At 39.9% G+C, this 19,665-nt stretch overlaps 2 protein-coding genes and 1 pseudogene across 3 annotated transcripts in view; 1 reads left to right on the forward strand and 2 right to left on the reverse strand.

The window, feature by feature from the left end:
* LOC105299539 (zinc finger protein 140) overlaps positions 1-10,074 on the reverse strand; it is a 78,169-nt gene extending 68,095 nt beyond the window's left edge. For both annotated transcript variants that reach the window (XM_023537387.1, XM_023537386.1), the window contains exons 1-2: positions 10,058-10,074; positions 9,309-9,404 (exon numbers count right to left, since the gene is read on the reverse strand). The gene's annotated coding sequence lies outside the window, so the exon portion shown is untranslated. The remainder of the gene's footprint in view (positions 1-9,308; positions 9,405-10,057) is intronic.
* On the reverse strand, positions 1,155-19,632 carry ZNF84 (zinc finger protein 84). Its single transcript, XM_011371335.2, has 6 exons — positions 19,208-19,632; positions 18,975-19,086; positions 15,690-15,845; positions 10,058-10,184; positions 9,309-9,404; positions 1,155-4,624 (listed from the first exon to the last, which is right to left on the reverse strand). The coding sequence occupies exons 3-6, from the start codon at positions 15,702-15,704 to the stop codon at positions 2,640-2,642; spliced, it is 2,223 nt and encodes a 740-aa protein (XP_011369637.1). The 5' UTR covers positions 15,705-15,845; positions 18,975-19,086; positions 19,208-19,632; the 3' UTR covers positions 1,155-2,639.
* LOC111746442 lies at positions 10,534-12,981 on the forward strand (annotated as a pseudogene).
* Positions 19,633-19,665: the final 33 nt, after the last annotated feature.

The raw sequence follows: 19,665 nt of genomic DNA on the forward strand, positions 1-19,665 counted from the left end.
TGAGGGGAACGTAGGGACACATTTTTTATAGTTTACTGAGGTAATATGAAAAACTGAAACTGAAAATATAATTTCAGAATCATAGCCCTCCCGTGAAACTTCAGGAGAGAGAGCTCTCAGTGAGTTCTACACGACATACCTGTGTCTCTGTGTCAGGTAGTTCGATAAACTAGACCTCTGCTGTTGGCCTTCGCTATGACAACCTGCTGACCCTTACCAAAAAGGAAAATTGCTCTTGGGTATGCAACCAATAGGCCAGTGCAGAAGTTCCATTATCTAGTGAAGTACGTACTAGGTTTAACTGCTTGAAGGAAGAGTTCTCTTCTAAAAGCTCAGAAACAAATTGCTAGGTTAAAGGTTATAATATTCTCACTTTGGACACATATTTCTTATCACGAGGATCTGTATTAATTTACGCTCCCATCACTAGCCTAAAGAGGGACGCTGCTTAATATTTAATAAAATAATCTAGAATTGGAGTAAGCACGATTTGGAAAATTTCAGACAACAGACTCCAATTCAAGACCTAATAAAGCTCTAGGACTAGGGGAGAGACTCGTGATAGATGGAAAGGAAAAAAAATGGAGAAAAATCACAAAGTAAAACATCGCCCAATAACTAACTACCTGTTCGTTTACAAATGTCTACTTCCCCCATTTGGTACAATGACCTTCACGTATGAGGGAGAAAAGTAGGACGTCCATAGATTTGAGTGTGAATAAAAATTTGGGTAATTGGATGCTTTTTAAATTACCATGTGGAAAGACATAATTATCTGGCTGTTGAAATTCTGGTACAATGGTTTAGAAAATTACTCTCAATTGAAGTTTTCAACAATGATGCAAAGTAGAAGATTAAAGGAAAAAATGCTTCTAGAATCAAAGGTGCAATACACCACACTAATAAAAACAACCTGTGTATGAGAGAAGTCTTGATTTTTCCATGTTTGGAAACAAGGTCAATGTTGGGCTTTTCTGAATTTTACCCCCATCCAAAAAATTCTGTTGATTTGTCAAGTAACATTATAGAAGTCACTACAGAATTCTAACTAAGCTAAGGAATGGTCCATGCATCTTCAAAGGGTGCCATACTTACATCATGGTAAATTCTAAATGTGAAAGATGCAACTGGTAAAGAAAAGAGGAACACGAATATTTCAAATGATAAAAGAATGAAAACTTCATTTTCTAATACTTGTCTAGTTATTACAGAAATTTGCAGCAAGGCAAAATAGGCTTCCTTGAATACATCGAAAATATATCTTACCACAAAATTTTCTATATTTTACATTTTCAGAGCAGTGACTCTTAAGTAATTGCTTCCTCTAATTTTTACAAGATAGTTTATGAAACACCGAAAACTTACTAGCAGCACACAGAATCCATAGTTCACCATAGTAAGTCAGAACACAAGTTGTACTTGTTACACAGCACTTGATATGTATACTTGATAAATGGAAGCATCTCACTAAATGAGAAAGATTTAGCACAGCACTACTGCCATTTAGTTTGAATGCTGAGTAATACAGTTCACAAACCTTCCTTTTGCTCACTCGGTATATCATGAATTACTACTGCTATTCTGTGGTGCCTGCCTTTAAATACTTAACGGGGCTTCACATAAACTGTCTCTCAGACTCTGAGAATGCAGAAGACTTTATACAATGTTGACTTTTGTTTACTAAAGAAAAAGGTCAACAACATTAGACTCCTATATGTCAACAAACTATTAATAGGGGAAAAAAGAAATGTATTACTACTTGTTATTTAGCAACATGTGATATTAGTTAATGCTTGTGCAGTACCAACACGAGAAAACCCAGTGGCATGTGGTGTGTCCATCTCATTCTTTATCATAAGGAATTCCAAAATACAAAACACATTGTGGCAAAGGAGAGTAAGCCATAAATACCACTAAGAAATTTCTTATTGAGTTTCAGCAACTCAATTTATTCACATATATTTAAAACTTCATTCTTTCAAGTGAACATCTGTGAACCATTTAGAATTGGGTATTTTTGGTACCTTTTTTTTTCAAAAGTATACAGCTTCCCTTTATAGCATTATCTCTAGGGGCACAGATTTCCAATGTCATTAAATCGTTAGGTTTATCCACAGTACGAGTTCTCCAAAACACAGTACGGTTGTATTATTAGTGAAGATTGTCCCATACTTAGTATTTTCATAGGACTTCATTCCTGAAGGCATTTTCTCATGTACGATAAGCTGTCACTTCTAAATGAAAACACTACCTTGACTGCCACGTTCATGGGCTTGCCTTGCTATACTGGACCAAGGTTTTTCCCCAGGGAGAATTTTCCAACAGCTAATGCGGTTTGACCTACAGGAGGCTGATATTCACAGTATTCCTCTTTGCTCCTAGTTGTTTATAAGGTTTGACTATGGTTTGAAATGTTTTTGAAATCCACTACATTTCATAGGCTCATTCTACTCCATAAATTCTGGTGTATAAATGTGTTAATCTGCTGAAAGCTTTCCCTACATAATCTCATTTAGAGTTCCTACCCTAAGAGTCCCAGACAGATAATGCAGTGTGACTATTATCTGAAAGACTTACCTGCATTTTCTGGAGTACAATGAGGTAGGATCTCTTGTCAAAGACTAATATTAACTCCATTTCTAGGATTTCTTTGCTGTATGAGTTCTCTGATGATTAATGAGCTGTGACTTTTGGGAGAAAGCTTTCTCACATTCATGACATTGATAAGGTTTCTCTCCTGTATGAATTCTCTGATGATTAACAAGCTGTGACTTCTGAGAGAAGGCCTTCCTACATTCACTGCATCCATAGGGTTTCTCTCCTGTATGTGTCCTCTGATGTGGTATGAGGTGTGATTTCCGAGAGAAGGCTTTGCCACACTCACTGCATTCAAAGGGCTTCTCTCCTGTATGTATCCTCTGATGATTGATGAGACTTGACTTCTCCCTAAAAGCTTTTCTACATTCACTGCATTCATAAGGTTTTTCTCCTGTATGAGTTCTCTGATGTCTAATTAGCTCTGACTTCTCAAAGAAAGCTTTCCTACAAAGACTGCACTCAAAGGGTTTCTCTCCTGTGTGAATTCTCTGGTGGGTATTGAGCTGTGATTTCTGCGAGAAGGCTTTTTCGCAATCCCTGCATTCATACGGTTTTTCTCCCGTGTGAGTTCTCTGATGAGTTGCAAGGCTTGACTTCTCTCCAAAGGCTTTCCCGCATTCAGTGCATTCGTAAGGTTTCTCTCCTGTATGTGTCCTCTGGTGTGATATAAGATGTGACTTCTGACAAAAGGCCTTCCCACATTCAACGCACACATAGGGTTTTTCTCCTGTGTGAATTCTCTGATGATTAGTGAGGCTTAGTTTCTCACTGAAAGCTTTCCCACATGCACTGCATTCATAGGGTTTTTCTCCTGTATGAGTTCGCTGATGTCTGACAAGCTGGGATTTCCTGCTAAAGGCCTTCCCACATTTGCCGCATACGAAGGGTTTTTCCCCTGTGTGTGTCATCTGATGCGATATGAGATGTGACTTCTGGGAGAAGGCTTTCCCACACTGAACGCATCCATGAGGTTTCTCTCCCGTGTGGGTTCTCTGATGGTTAATGAGACTCGACCTCTCTCTGAACGCTTTCCGACATTCACTGCATTCATAGGGCTTCTCTCCAGTATGAATTGTCTGATGCCTGATGAGCTCTGATTTCTCAAAGAAGGCTTTTCTACAGTCACTACAGCCATAGGGTTTTGTTCCTGTGTGAGTCCTGTGATGTGTAACGAGTTGTGACTTCCTGCTAAAAGCTTTCCCACATTCTCTGCATTCAAAAGGTTTCTCTCCCGTGTGAATTCTCTGATGATTAATGAGATTTGACTTTTCACTAAAGGCCCTCCCACATACCTTGCATCCATAGGGTTTTTCTCCTGTGTGTGTCCTCCAATGTGATATAAGATGTGACTTCCTGGAGAAGGCTTTTCCACACTCACCACATTCATACGGTTTCTCTCCTGTATGTGTCCTCTGATGGGATGTGAGCTGTGACTTCTGGGAAAAGGCTTTTCCACAGTGGCTACAATCATAAGGTTTCTCTCCTGTGTGAGTTCTGTGATGTGTGATAAACTGTGACTTCTGGGGAAAAGTTTTGCCACATTTACCACAGCCATAGGCTATCTCTCTTATATGTCTGCTCTGATGTTTAATGAGACTTGATTTCTTACTAAAGCGTTTCCTACATTCGCTGCACTCATAAAGTTTCTCCCCTAAACGGGTTCTGTGATATATGATAATCTGTGACTTCTTATAGCTAACTTTATCATATTTATTACATTCATAGTATTTTAACCAAGCATCAGTTTCCTCGGGCTTAGAATGGAGAAACAATTTATCAAATACATTTAAGTCATCTGGTTCCGTTTTTCCATAATCTGCCTTTGGAATAAGTAAATCTAAATGATGTTTTAAAATTAATCCATCTACATCACCTTCATTGTTTGATTTCCTGAAAGGGACAAAGTTTACGCTCAGATTGAAATTTTTTCCAAACACATCACATTCATGATCTTGTTTCATATTTTTAAGCTTCTCTTGATTATCGTGGTGCCACGTCATGTGAGCATTCACTTGCAAGACTTGTTCTATAAAGAAAAAAAACCCTGTGAATCCTTCTATGGTTGTGATCACTGAATAAAAACTAGAATATCTGAGGGGATGAATGCTTTTTAAGGCTTAGTTTCCTAGTCTGAGCTAAGTCCCTAGTATGTCTATACTCTAAGTATGAAAAATAAAATGCTGTATACAGGAGACACAGTAGATTAAGTTACCTTTGCTTGTTGTTAAATATAAGTTTAGAAAATGGAGAATGTGAAAAATTCATGAAAAGCAATGAGGAGTAAAGAAAGGATGGTGAAAGAAGCATTGATTCAATGTTCTGAGGAATAAATTTACTCAATACCTACCACGTACATACTATATTCCAGGTGGTATGTGAGGTACAAGAAGCCCCTACCATTATGAAACTTATGTTCTAATGGAAAAGATAATAAATATTTAAAAAAACACAACTGTACTTTGTCAAAAGTACTACGAAGAAAATAACAAATCTGATAAATTGACTATCCATTTCAAGCTTGAAGAATGAGAATTACTTCATGTACTCTTCCCCATTCTCAAATTGTCTAAAATTTTTATTTAAACTCACAATCTTTCCCCCTATTTGCAAGTTCTGCATCTGCAGATTTAACGAACTGCAGGTCAAAAGTATTCAGAAAAAAATGTTACGCTGTTGCTGAGGTGTACTACAGAATCAGGCCTACGACGGGGCATCTACACTGAACACATACAGATCTTTTTTTGTCATTATTCTCTAAATACAGTATAACGACTATTTACATAGCAGCTACATCACATTAAGTATTATAAGTAATCTGAAATCCTTTAAAGTTTACAAGAGGATATGCACAGGTTATATGCAAATACTATGGTGTTTCATACAAGGGACTTGAGCATCTTTACATTTTGGTACCTGAGGGATTCTGAAACCGATCCCCCAGGGATACTGATGGATGACTGTACATTTCCAACATTATTATCAAAAAAGCCACTTCATACAACACAAAGCACATCACTTTTCATCTAAACTGTTCAGAAACAAAAGTTTAAAATCCCTGTGGTTCTTTCACTGAAATTATCCCAAGACACAAGTTCCCATTCTTAAAACACTCTGACAGTTCTAGTGTCATTTATTACACTTATCCTCAAAACATAACCATATATTCCGGTGTTAGAAATGTTCGGCAAAGGGCTTCCTTTTCGCTAACATTCCAGACTTGGAGTTTTCCCTCAGTTCATACTAAAAGGTACGAAAGACAAGAAGTAATGTGAAAAACTTTGTAAGAATTTAAGTGTCAATCACGGTCAATGCATTTGTGAAAACCCCACAACCAACTGCTGGCCATAAATACTCTGGAGGTAGAATGAATGAGACTTGATGACGAATTTGATATGGAGGGTATAAAGGAAAGCGAAGAATCAAGAATGACCCTTAGGTTTGGGGTTTGAGTAATTCAGTGGTTTATGGTGTTAATCACCGAGTTGTGAAGACTGGGTGAAAAGCGGTCTGGAGATTAAAATTGAGACTACATTATAGATATATTAATTTTAAGATGTACGTTACAGGTGTGCATAAAGTGGTAACAGGAAACGTGAGTACAAAATGGAGTTATTTGTCAATTAACCTTACAATTTTATATCACTTTAAATGTTAGATTATAAACTAAGTACACATTAGAAAATTTTATCTACCTTTTCCCAAGTTTTTGCTCAATTTTTTCCCATTAGAAAAAAGGGATTGCTTGGTATTTGGTAATCTGCGGTGTATCCCAACCTCAAATCTCTTACCCCAAATCTCTCCGCCACTTTTCTCTGCTGTAGGTTCTCTGTCTACACGCATGAATGAGGAAAGGCCCTGTGAGGACAAAGCCACAATGCCACAAAGCAGCTGTACACAAACAAGCCAGGAAGACAGCCCTTGTTAGAACCCAATCATGCTGGCACCTTGATCTTGAACCACCCAGTCTAAGGCATTTTGTTATGGCAGCCTGAGCAGACCGGTACGTTCTCTACCATAGCATCACCTGATTGATGTCTAGGGTAATACTTTCAGGGCCTGGACTCTGTTTTGGTCATTTACTATCTTGTTCATTTGTACCCTCCCACTAGAGAGTAAGCGCTGTACCGGCAGGGGATATATCTGCTCAGTGCTGTACCCACAGCACCCAGCGTGATACCTGAAAAGAAGAGAAATCAATATATGTTCAATTTTCTAGGAAATGCTAAAGCAGTCTGTGAAGAAAGGAGTAAACGCCAGGCCCGAGACTGCCATACACAGACAGGCCTGCTTGCAAGGCTGGCGCTTGGCTGGCATTTGGGGACAGGAGTGTCCCCACCTTTCCCTAACTGAAAAGCTGTTCCCTGCACCATGGCTGCGCCTGAGTAGTTCGGACGACGCTGAGCGCCGGCCTTCCTGCTGGGAGACTGAAACGCTGAGGCGTGCCAGGCAGAGGTGCCATGTGACCAGTCCCCAGGGAAACCCTGGGTGCCGAGTCTCTTAGGGGCTTCCCTGGGCAGAGACATCACACACTGCACTGCGTTTTCGTCGCTGGGGAGACTGAGCTGTGTGACTCTCATTGGGGAGAGAGCACAGGAAACCTGCGGATTCCTCCAGACTCTGAGCCTCGCCCTTTGTGATGCAGCTGTGTCCTTGTATGTCACTGTAAAGCCTAGTCGTAAGCACGACTCTTTCTAGTGACTCTCTGAACGTGCTGGTGGTCTTGAGGACCCCACCACAGTCCTTGTTTGTATAACTAATTTTGACAACTAACACTGCCCTACACTACAATGAAACATAAAGGCTCAATGCATTTAAACACAGAATAAAAAAAAACTAGATGCAGATGTTTCATTTTTTAAATAAGTTCTATGTTTCTAGAAGGCATTTTCTAGGCCTCCTATTTTTTAATCATTTTTAGTAGTCATTACAGTGGTGGGTCTCAAGTAATTAGGGGCATAAAAATCATTAGAGGTTTCTCAACTTACAAATTCCAGTCCTAAAATACCAAATTTAAAAACCACACGTGCACCACGTCACTGAATCGGCCTCTGGCAATGGATCCATCATGCTCATCGTTGGGAAAAAAAAATCCCCAGGTAATCATGCAAACCTGGTTTGAAACACCTGTATTAAAACAATGGGCTTGTGGAGAGATTATTTATTGAATGACTATTATGTGTCCTATAACTGAAGACATTAAATTGTAAGCCCTGGTGTCTATGTGTGCAAGAAAGGGTCAGGGACCAAACGACTGAAAAATATGACATACTCTGTGGTCAAGTCTGGGTGGGAATTCGGCAAACAGTGAGAAAAATGCAGGCTGGAGCAGTCATGGAACGTTCCATAGATATGAGTGCACTGGAAGCAGGTTTGTGTAGGAAAGGTTAAGAGTTTCTAGATAAAGCATAGCACAATCCCAAGTTCAGATGCAGAGAATAAACATTACGTGTCTCAAAACACTCAGAAAGGTTTAAATAGAGCCGACGCCGAATTTTAGGGCAAACAGATAAACAGGCTACACGGGCTCACCCCGTGGAGGCCTCTGAGGAAGAGATTGTGTCCTGCACCCGACGCCCCTGCTGCCTCACCTACACGTCCGGAGGACACCTGCGGCTTGGGTGGATGGTCATCTCTCCACCTGAGAACCATCTTGGGCTGCAAGCACATGCTCGGTCTGTGGGCAGGGATGCTGGGCATTCTGGAGCCAGTGTTCCTGGAGCAGTGCTCACCACTGAGGGCTGGGACTTACAGGATGGGAGCCGACTTCCTGGGTCCTCAGCGGGCTCCCAGCAGCACCAAGCACCCAGTGCCTATGGCAGCCAGCACCCGTCGGCACACCCTTCGCTGGCATTACTGCCCCCACCTCACTCCCCTCTCCCCCGCATCCCCAGTAAACTCTAGCACTTAGACAAGCGTCTCAGGGACCGCTTCAGAGGAAACGTGGAGTAGGTCAGGGTCACTCAGCAGATAACGAATAGGCCATTTAACTGATCGCAGTAGCGCTGGCTGCTTCAGGAACTAAAACGTGGTGGGGTGTCCCTTAGGTTACTCGTAAAAGGTTAGAATCTGGATCTATTTAGCCAATTTGGGACATTCGAGACTGAGACATCATGGGATTCGTTTTAAGCGGGAGTTGAGGAGGAAAAGCTTTAAAAAGACATTTCCCAAAGGGCAAAAACTTCAATCGTATGAGAGAATAGTAGAAAGAGGTCACTCAAGATACTCCGTGCCGTCGGCCTACAGAGAAAGCGCAGCAGGAGCTGATTTCCAAAGGGAGGAAAAGGGCAGGCGGGGAGCAACGACGACTCCGTTTTCCGAGACAGTGAGACGCGACTTTTGCGGGTCGCTTCTCTGGGCACCAGATACACCCAGAAGGAGGGGAAAGAATTCCTGAACGTACGAGCAGAGGTGTCTTTGACCACAGGGGAAGGGAGGACATTAAACACGTCAGGGGCAGAACACTGAAGAAGTCAAAGCCCCAGATGTGACACACAAGGACTGTCATGGCTCACACGACCTGGAAATATTTCACCCGAAGCCACGAGCAAAGCAGCAACATGAGAAGGTCATTCACTTGAGCAGCGCATGTCAAAGGTTTAGGGATTGTGAAAGGAGCTCTCCAGAGCGTATTTCGGCGATGTCAACCCACGCGTGGCCTGGCTAAGAGTACACCCTACCTTCTCCGACCGGCCCGGTTCTCACGCACTCACCGAGAGGGGCTGACCTTGGAACTGCTCCGTCTCCTACCCAGGGCTCTTCTCCTTGTTCCAACTTGAAGATGATATCAGGTTTCACAACTTCGTACCCTGTTCAAGGGAAGTCACAAAGGCCTTGGGCTTGAGGACCTCTGCAGGGTGGCCAAGGTTTAGCATCTGAGCTGACCCAGTTAAACTATCTACCTGTGTATCAGCAGAGTAAATAGTTCTCAACGAAATGGCAATTATCCCCTCAGTGGCTAAGAGGGTCTAAAAATCTTGGACTTCTGCAATTTAAGTCCCAAACCATTAACACTTCAGAGGCTCTGGAGCCAGGCTGCCTGGGTTCCAATCCAGGCTCTTTCGTTTACCAGCTGTCAGTCCTTGGGAAAGGTACTCAACCTCTCTTTGCTTCGATGTCCTCATTAGAAAGCAAAGGGGAGTAATTGTACCTGTCCCACAGGACAGCTCTGACGATTAAACGAGTCGATGTATGAGCACGTGGAATATTAAGTTACACGCATTTGGCGCTACCACTGCCCCATTACTGTGCGTTTCCGAGGCTGCACAATGAAACTGAGACTTCGTTACTGGAAGGTGAGATCCAAATACTTTCCCTGGTGTCACACAGTCCCAAAAAACTGACCTCCTAAATTTAGGTCCAAAATCATTAAGTTTCAGAAGTCCCAAGAGTTCTCAGCAACTAAAAAAGAAAAAGCAAGGTATCGGGCACAATACGAGGTCCTCTGGGAAGCTTTTCTTACCCAGTGACACTAGGCTGCCATAGTTCTCCAACATGACATCCTTGTATAAGTCCTTCTGATAGGGGTCCAGGAGTTGCCATTCCTTCTGAGTGAAGTCCACAGATAAATCTTCAAATGAGATTGACTCCTGTAAAAGCACAACCCTAGTGAATCTGAAGCAGTTATCACTACATGACACAGAAAAAGGGGCTGGAGCTGGAGCACCTGAATCTTATCATCGCGAGCTACAGCGAATGCCACTGTGCCCCGCCTTCCTAAGATGCATCTTCCACTCCTCCGTCTATACCATACACCAGAACTGGACCACGTGACTTTAAATCTTCTGAAGCGCCAACAAAATAATTACTAAGCCTCAAATGCGGCACCAGAAGTGGTAGCAAAATTAAAATAAAACAATATCCTAAAAAAATCCTCAGTGCTGTGGAAGGCTGCGAACACGTGCACCTGTAAGTGAAGTACGCTGTACACCAGCTAGGACAGAGGTGCAGGGAGGGCGCGGCGTGGAGCGCAGCAGGAGACCATCGTGCCACCTGAGTGTGGCGTTAGCCTCTGCGGAAGAGGCACAGCTCAAGAGGAGTTTTAGGAAATCAGTGTTTCCCACAAAAACGGGGGTGCAAAGACATTCTAGGAGACAGCAGCTCTGACGTGGGACCCAAAAACCTCTGAGGCTGAGGAAATACAAACAGTCCAGTGAGACAAGATCGCAGCGTGCGTGGTGATCGGGCTAAAGGCCACACTGGGAGTCAGGCAAGAAAGATTTCACAGGATGGGAGTGATGGAACCAAATTTAGGTTTTGAAAGGGTTCTGGATTTTAGATCAAGATGGCTTTCTGTCCCCAAGTCTCCCGAAATGACAAGAAAACACAAACACTCTCTTAAAAATCCAGAGCAACAGCAGAAAATAAGAAACCTGACCCTAAGCAGCACTCCACACTCTGAGAGGAGACTGTGAACAGTCGACAAAGTATCCATATTTGGCAACTGAGAGAAAAAGACTCAGAAATAGACAGAGCTTAGGACACTGTAGACAATACCAAGTCCATGTCATAGGAGTCCCACAGAGAGAAAAGAAAGAGCATGGTGGGAAAAAAGTGTCAAGAAACTTTTGGCTGAATGCTCCCCAATTATGGCCAAAGTATAAGCCTACAGCTTCAAAAAGCTCAGTAAGCCCCTAAACTGGATAAACATAAAGAAATCCAAGATCGAATTCATCAGAATAAAACTATTACAAAATAAAGACAAAGAAAGAAGTCATACTACTTATAGGGAACCAAGTGACACAAATGACTGCAAATTTCCTATTAAAAAGCATAGAGGCCAGAAGGAAGAACATTTTAAAAGTGCCGAAAGGTAAATCCAGAATTCCGTAGCCAGCTTAAATACTCATCAGGAGTAACTGCGAGATAAAGACACTTTCTGATGAGGAAATCCAAGAGAATTCAAGGGCAGCAGACCTGCTCTAAAGGAATTACTAGAGGGAGCGCTCCAGACAGAAATGACACCAGAAAGCAACTCAGAAAACCGAGAATGAGAAAGGAACAGAAATGGCAAATATCTGGGCAAATATATACACTATTCTTCTTCTAAGTTCTTTAAAGTATGATTGATGGTAAAAAGCGAACAATCACAACCTTTCGTAATGCAGTTTTCAACACATGTAGGTGAAATATATGAGACAACTAAAATATAAAGAGACCTAAATAGGTAAGGTTTCTACATTCCTTCTGAAGTGGCAAAATTAAATTAAAAATGTTTGCACTTCAAACGACATGATTAGAAAATTAAATGACAAGCCACAGCTAGAGAATATTATTTGCAAATCATATCTGTGATAAAGAACATGACCCAGAACTTACAAAAATACCTCTTTGAACTCAATAATACAAACAACCCAATTAAAAAACAGGCAGAATTCTACATTTTATCAAGATATGAGGATGGTTAACAAGCACACGAACTGATGACCAACATAATTAGTTATTAAGGAAATGCAAATTTCCTTAATGCAAAATGAAAAATGCAAAAACCACAACAAGCAAGCTATCACCTGACTCACTAGAATGACTGTAATCAAATGACAAGCACTGCCCAAACATCATGCAGGCCACAGGCACTCTGAAGGCCCAGACATCAGAGCACATCTTTGCCCACCCGTGGGAAACTGTTACTACTGCCACAAGGCAGAAATACCCAGACCCCAGGAATCCAAGAGTGACTGGAGCTGATGTACTGGACATACAGATCCTTCTGGAAAGTTGCCCAGCTACAGATTTTTCAGCACAGAGTGGGGACTGCCTTCCACTGTGAAATATCTTATTGGTGTAGCAAGAACCAAAACATATGTGTAAGAACATTCTGTAGTTGACCTGCAGAGAAAACAATGCAGCTTAAATCCACTGATGTTTCATTTACAAATATGGTGTTAGTAGATGAGACATACATACAAACCATATCCTCGGGACCCGGAAAAAGTGCTTTTGACCCAAGAAACCATAAACACTGTGAAAAGAGTTAGTCTCAGTAGTTATTTGGAAGGACTGATGGCAAGTATGACATGGTCAAATGCTAATAAAGGCCGAGAAGCAATGGAGTGAGTGATACATAAATCAAACGCTGAGACTGAAGAACTGACAGCTTTGGCAGAGGGAGCCCAAGGACATGGACACAGACGCACTTGTAGAGGAACAATGACACCCAGGACTCTGGTTTCTACTTGCTGGCAAATATACTTGTTATTTAAAAAATATGATTATATTTTAGGTAGCATTTTTAAAAATAAGCTGAAGGGCTATGTGACTTCTGATCAAAGCAGAGGTGCAGAACTTCTAAATAAAAGGGATCGCCCAAATCGAAAAAAAAAAAAAAAAAAAGACAATAACAAGCGTTGGGAAGGATGTGAAGAAACTGGAACTTCATACTGGTAGGAATATAAAACAGATAAGATGCTATCTATGGAACTGTGGCAGTTTATTGTAAAGTTAAATATAATTTTACCGTACGAGCCAGCAACGAAACACTAAGTATGTATCCAAGAGGAGTGAAAATATAAATTATACAAAAACTTGTACCTGCTTGTTCATATCACTATTACTTATAACCACCAAACAGTGTAAATAACCCAAATGTCCATCAGGTGACAAATGAGTAAAGTGATCTATCCATACAACGAGATACTACTCAACAATAAAAAGAATGAATGGCTGACGATGCTGACACATGGGTGGACCTCGGAAGTTACGCTAACTGAAATCAGCTTTCTGCTAACAGCATAACCTTGGTAACAAGACCCAATAAGGATATTGCAGGAAAGGAAAAGCAAAGGCCACGAGAACATCGATGTGAAATTCCTGAATGATGTTACTGAAGTGTACTGAGCAAAACATAATGAAGACGATATCGTGAGACTAAGCGGGGGTTTATCCCAGAAATTCAAGGTTAGATTACCATTTTAAAAAACTCAAATGATATTCACTACCTTAATTGTTTTAAAAAAATATAAATAATCACCTCAAAAGATGCAGAGAAAGCATGTCTGCAAATGAAAGAATGTACATCACGGGAACTACAAATAACAGAAAAATCTAATGGTTTTAAAAAGCATGTTAAAATTTTTAAAAAATAACGGCGGGATTTCATAAGGAACATAAAAATATGAAAAAGAATGAGCACATAAAAAAAGAATATACCAAATTTTTTAACATTTTTTAATTATAAAAAACCTTGGCAAAAATAGAAATTTAGTAAAATTTCCTTTTACTAAAAAAGGGTACTACTGATATTTTTGTGAATATGGAATATTAATCAAATCTAAAGAAAAACTATTAGAATTAATAAGTGGGCTTAAGAAGTTCCTGGCTACAAAGTCCATATGTAAAAATCTACTATGTCTCATGTTTTGGCACAAAAAAATTTACTAAATAAATTTCAAGATACTATCTGCAGAAATGGATAACTGCAGGTCTGGGGCAGAACATTACAAACGGATCCTCGAGATACCTCGCTGAACTATAAACTATTAAGCAAGTTTTCCAGTTAATAACCAAAGAAAAAATGATAGAAAAAGATATTATTTTGCATTCCCTAGTGAAGCAATCCATCTAGGCAATGATCACCTACCGCGGCTAGCACGACAAAACGAGACAAGCAGACAGCGCCTCCTGAAAGAGCATACCACAGCCTTCGAAGCGCTCATGCCAAAACTCAAACTTGAATCTGATCGTCTCTAGATCACATCTGTTCAACGGACTTTCTGTGGTGACAGACATATTCTTTATCTGTACTAACTCGTGGCTGTCCAATGGCTACTGAGCACTTGAAATGAGGCTGGGGTGACGGAGGGATCTGATTAGTTTACATTTAAGCATTTTATACGTAGCCAGTGGCTTCCGCATGGGACAGCACAGCTCTAAATCTATCAATATACAGGAACACAGGTGACAGAACATATTAACACATTCTGGGATGCAATCAGCAAAACCCAGACCGTGGGAAACTCTACAGAACAAATGACCTGGCTTTTTCAACAAATAATATGGCTAAAAATACAAGAAGAGCCAAGAGATGAAGAGACTTAAGAGACAGATCAACCAATAGTATTGTATGACTGTTATTTAGACTCTAATTCAAACAAACTGCAGTTTCTGAATTCTGAGACAACCTGAAATTTAAACACTGACTGGATTTGGTGGTATTAAGAGGCTCCCTTAAAGAGGAGGCTGTAACTGTGATGATCTCACAAGATGTTAAGTGAGAGAGACAAACCCAAAGTGAAAACACACAAACGAGTATATACGACCAAACACAAAACCAAACGGCACCTTTTCAGGATGAATATTTAGTAGTGAAGCTATAAAGCAAGAAAATGCCCACAAAAGTCAGGGTCCTGGTTCCCTGTCAGGAGAAAAAAAGCTGTGACCAGAGAGGGCACATGAGGTTTCCTTTGTCAGGAGGAAGAAGCTGTGACAGGAGAGGGCACGTGAAGGGTTTTGACGGGGCTGGAAATGCTCTATTTCTTGACCTGAGTGACAGTTTCATGGGTATTCAATTGATAATTCATTAAGCTGTACTTTTACCTTCTATGTACTTTGCACGTGATTCTGCTTCACAATTAAAAAAGTAAATAAAGTAAGTAATTATGGCCGCTAAGTTCTGCTTTGGCATTTCCCCCTTGGGTCACACTCTGTAGAAAACGATGAAAAATGGTCATAAGACCTACGTATTTATTATGTTTCTCTTAAGGACACTACCCACTATATCATTTATTCAAAGACTTCATCAAGGAATGACCAAGAAACATTTGTTTTCCACAAAAAATAGGTTTTTTTTTTTGGATAATGCAATTCATATAAATGTTCATATTTATTTATTACAAACTGCCAAAAACTGGAGAACCAAGTTTGCAGGTCAAATTCACTGACTACACAGGACACTGTGTCTTATAAAAACTCAAGCCTTAGAATGTCCCAAGGCTCTATAGTTAATATATCACTGCTCCAATTCTGTCCCAGTGTGGATCTTCTCTTCTGGAGCTATTTTTCCCTGATTTCTCAACTATATGTTTCTTTTTCACTGGAAGACTTGTACACTCCTCTAATCTCCTGGAAAAATGATAAGGAAGAAACAATCGACTCACCTGTAACATGGTCATTTTCTGTTCCTTGTGCAAGGTGATTAGCAAGTCTGATCTTCCTATCCTGTCTCTTCTGCTTCTGCTGGTGTGAACTCGTGGCCGGATCTTTTACACCGAGAATGAGTTCCCGACTCTCTTATCTCACACAGGATCTGTGGACTTAGCGATAAATGCTCTTCAATTGGTATAGTCACAATGCACCTAAAATCTTTTCTCCTCCTGCTAGAAACCAGGAATTCATGACCATCTAAAGCCAGAACGTGTTATGTATACAACTGAAATGGAACTATTAGGACAGAACCAGTACACAGTGTAAAAGAACAGCAGAGGTCTATGTCTCTGCAAACATAAAATACCAGAAATAAAGTGATTCTGAGATCCAGTCAATGTTCACTGTGGACAGTGAAGTACAAGTAACTTTAACAGATGCTGAGAAGTACAAGACAACTCGATTTTAACAGATGGAATTTTGGAAAGCTTATGTGATTTTTAATAAAACAGATTTGAGTTTCAATCAACCTTTTTTCTTTACTAGCTATGTGACTTTGGGCAAAAACAAACTTCATTTCTCTGAGCCTTAGTTTCCTATTATAATCTATAGCCTTCCTAATTAATATGTCAGTTCTCTCAATTTCTGAAGTGTGTTAAAATCCTTCTAACAGATTGGTCAGCTTTTCCTTGCAAATATGCTGGTTTGGATTATGTGTTCAAGGCTATGTTGTTTGCTGCATAGAGGTTATATATTTCTGGAGGATGACTCTTTAATCATTATGTAACGACACTCCATATCTCAAATAATGCTCCCTTCCTGCCTTCTAAGCCTCCATTTGTTTACTTGCTAAAATGGTGAGGATAAAGTAGACCTCTGGGTCACTTAACAGTGGGATACTAAGAAATCAATGAGATATTAAAAGGAAAGTTCCTTAAAATAACAATAGCGAACATGAGTGCTTTTTAAAATTGTTTTTGTTTACTCGAGTTTTTTATATACGTAAGACAAAATACTATGCACTTTATAATTTAACCCTTACAGATGACCCAATAAGGCATTTAACATAACCTCCATTTTACAGAAAAACTGGGTCTTAGTAACTTAAAGTATGCCCATGATTGACAGTTATTAAGAAGCAGTACTAGAATGTTATTTCTCTTTCTTGCTATTTTCGAAGCATTTACTATCAAAATCATAATGTTGTTTGTATGTATTTGTTGTATTGTATGTATTTATGTACACACATACAATGTATACTGAAATTAGCTTATTTCTCATCTGTAAAAACACAAATGAAGAACGGCCTGCTCACTCCTATATCACACTAAAAAGCGGCACTTAAAAAAACAAGTTCTTCCCTTTCCTGCCTTTCTGTGATACAAATTTCAGTGCCAACTCTGAAACACAAACTGAGGTTTCTCATAGTTTATAAGTTATTCCTTTATATCTTAAATTGTGAAAATATACACATCTTAGAAGAGCATCTGGCACACATCAGCACAAATATTAGCCATAATTTTTACTACAAAAGTAAAATTTGATAGGGAAACTTAGAAATGTATACAACTAAATAAGAAGCAACTATTATCTCTGATATCACTGCACCACAGATAACCAAACTATTTGGGTGGTTTTAACAAAAAATTAAGTATATAGTACATTTAAAAACTGTTTTTTTCACACTTATGGAAAGACATTCTTTCCAGGTTAACAAATATAGTTCTATAATATCGACAACTTTCTTATCTGAAACGATAAAAAGATAAAAAAATCTAGTCATAAAAGACACATAAAATATATAAGAATATACTTGACAGGAAATACATAAGATCCATATAAAATAAACTAAAAACACCAATGAAGACTACAATTTGGTCTTGTTCTAGGACAGAAAGACTCCATGCAGTAATTTACCCCAAAAATGATTTATACCTTTAGTCAACTCCAATCATAATCTCAGAAAGTTTTCCTTCAACAAGCAGTTATAAAGTTTATCTGGAAGAAAAAATGTGCAGGAACAGCTTGGACTCTTTTGGGAATACAAAATAATGAGTGTAAACAAGTCCATATAATATTAACATATCTTATAAAATTATAATAATCAAAAAAGTATTTGACACTGGCTCCAGAAGATATACAGGTGAATAAAACATTACGGTCCAAAGATGTAAGAGTTTAGCACACAATAAAATGTGGCATTTCAAAGCCATGAGTAAAACTGGATTACTTAATGAGTAAAAGAGATAACATCTGAAAAAAAAAAAAAAGCTAAGTTATCTATTACAGCAAACTACTTCCTGATTAGAATATAAAATAATGGAAACCACGACAATGCCTGAAGAAAACATGGGTGAATGTTTGGGCAATTTGGGGGAAATTTTCCCTACACATGGTACAAAGGCAAAAGCCATAAAAAAATTTTTTAGGTCAGTAAAATTTAACAATTAAAAAATGTAAAATCTGTGCAGTTGCAAAAAATCACACACACACACACACACACACACCCCAAACGAGGAAAATATACCCAAAACAAACGTTATTTCCTCTGCATTATGCTTTCACTTCACATAATAGTCTGGCATTGTGATGAATAAAACTATGTTTATCATTCCGATCATTTCCTTAAACACACAGCCAAATTCACAATGTGGTTTTTAAATTTTCTTTGTAATTTTGAACTTGGGGAAGTTCAGTTGGGTTTCAGTGAGAACTTACAAAGAGTGGAAAGACTTATGTCAAGATTAGGTTGACTTATCGCCGAGAATACACGACACTGACACTTTCAGGAAAACGGTGCGATAAGCCATCAGAATGGCAGTTTTAAAATATTTCTGATAACATTTAAGATTGTTACTCAGAACACTGCAGACTCAACCCCGTTCTGCTTTAATTTAAAAACGGTTTCTGAAAGCCTGGAGAGGTGCTTCTGGTGTCACGGTCACGACTGGTCCGTTCTCGCCGCAGAAGCCCATTTGTGCTGCCAAACAACTGTCAGTGGCCAGGTGGCACCGCAGCCGCAGCCCTGCCTGGGTCTGACTTCCGGAACGTCGGCCACCAAAGCGTGCCCTGGTCACAATGAAAGAAGGCACTTTGCATGCTACTCAACAAAAGGTGCGTGAACTTAAAAAAATAGAAAATGTTTTTGAAAGTTGCTCTTGAAGAAGAAGTCACCCACTGAACTCTCTCGTCTTTGGCTCTCACACGTCCCCTCATCAAACGGAAGCCTAAGCCCTTCGCTGTACGATTTGGCCCATTTTACTTTCGTTTTGGCCCATTTTACTTTCGGTATTTATTACCTTGCAGGTTCCTGCATCACACTGCACTTCCCCTGTGACAGCCCTCACATTTGTCTTCAGAAGGAAGGTGCAACCTTCATCATCGTCCCACAGTGCCACTCAGCATCAAGTTCTGAAGGAATTTCAGAAAAATAATAAATAACGTTTATGCTTACTGCGTCATGGCTCCTACTCCACACTGTCTACTACATTCAGCACGCAGGCTCAGCTGCTTCCCCACATGGATGGCACACCTAGGAAGTGGCAGATGTGGGCCACTGGCCCCATGCAGTCCACCCCAAAGCCTGTGACTACAGCTCCTCAGCAACAGCAGATGGAGGGCTGGTCCAGAGTCCCTGTTTACACTCCCAGTACAGGCACGATACAGTCCCCTGTCCAGAAAAGGTGGCACCGGCGCAGACTAAGATAAAAAGAGAAAGAGAAATTCTCACGGGCCAACTGAAAATCTCCCGAGGTAAGTTTAAACTCCCCACTTGGGGCATTCGTGGTATACTGTACTGGTTTTCAGGAGCATATGCAGCATATTCCCAATTTTGTTTCTTAAAAAAATATTTATTGGCTAAAACCGATGTACCAAAATGTTAGCCGTGACTACCTCCTGTTACAGGATAATTACTTTTATTTGAATCTGTTTATCATGATGCTCCGAATTAACTACCCTGAACATATTTTTAGTTTATAACAAAAAAAA

Source organism: Pteropus vampyrus, unplaced genomic scaffold (genome assembly GCF_000151845.1).
Source record: "Pteropus vampyrus isolate Shadow unplaced genomic scaffold, Pvam_2.0 Scaffold189, whole genome shotgun sequence".
In the NCBI taxonomy this organism is placed as follows: Eukaryota; Metazoa; Chordata; class Mammalia; order Chiroptera; family Pteropodidae; genus Pteropus; species Pteropus vampyrus.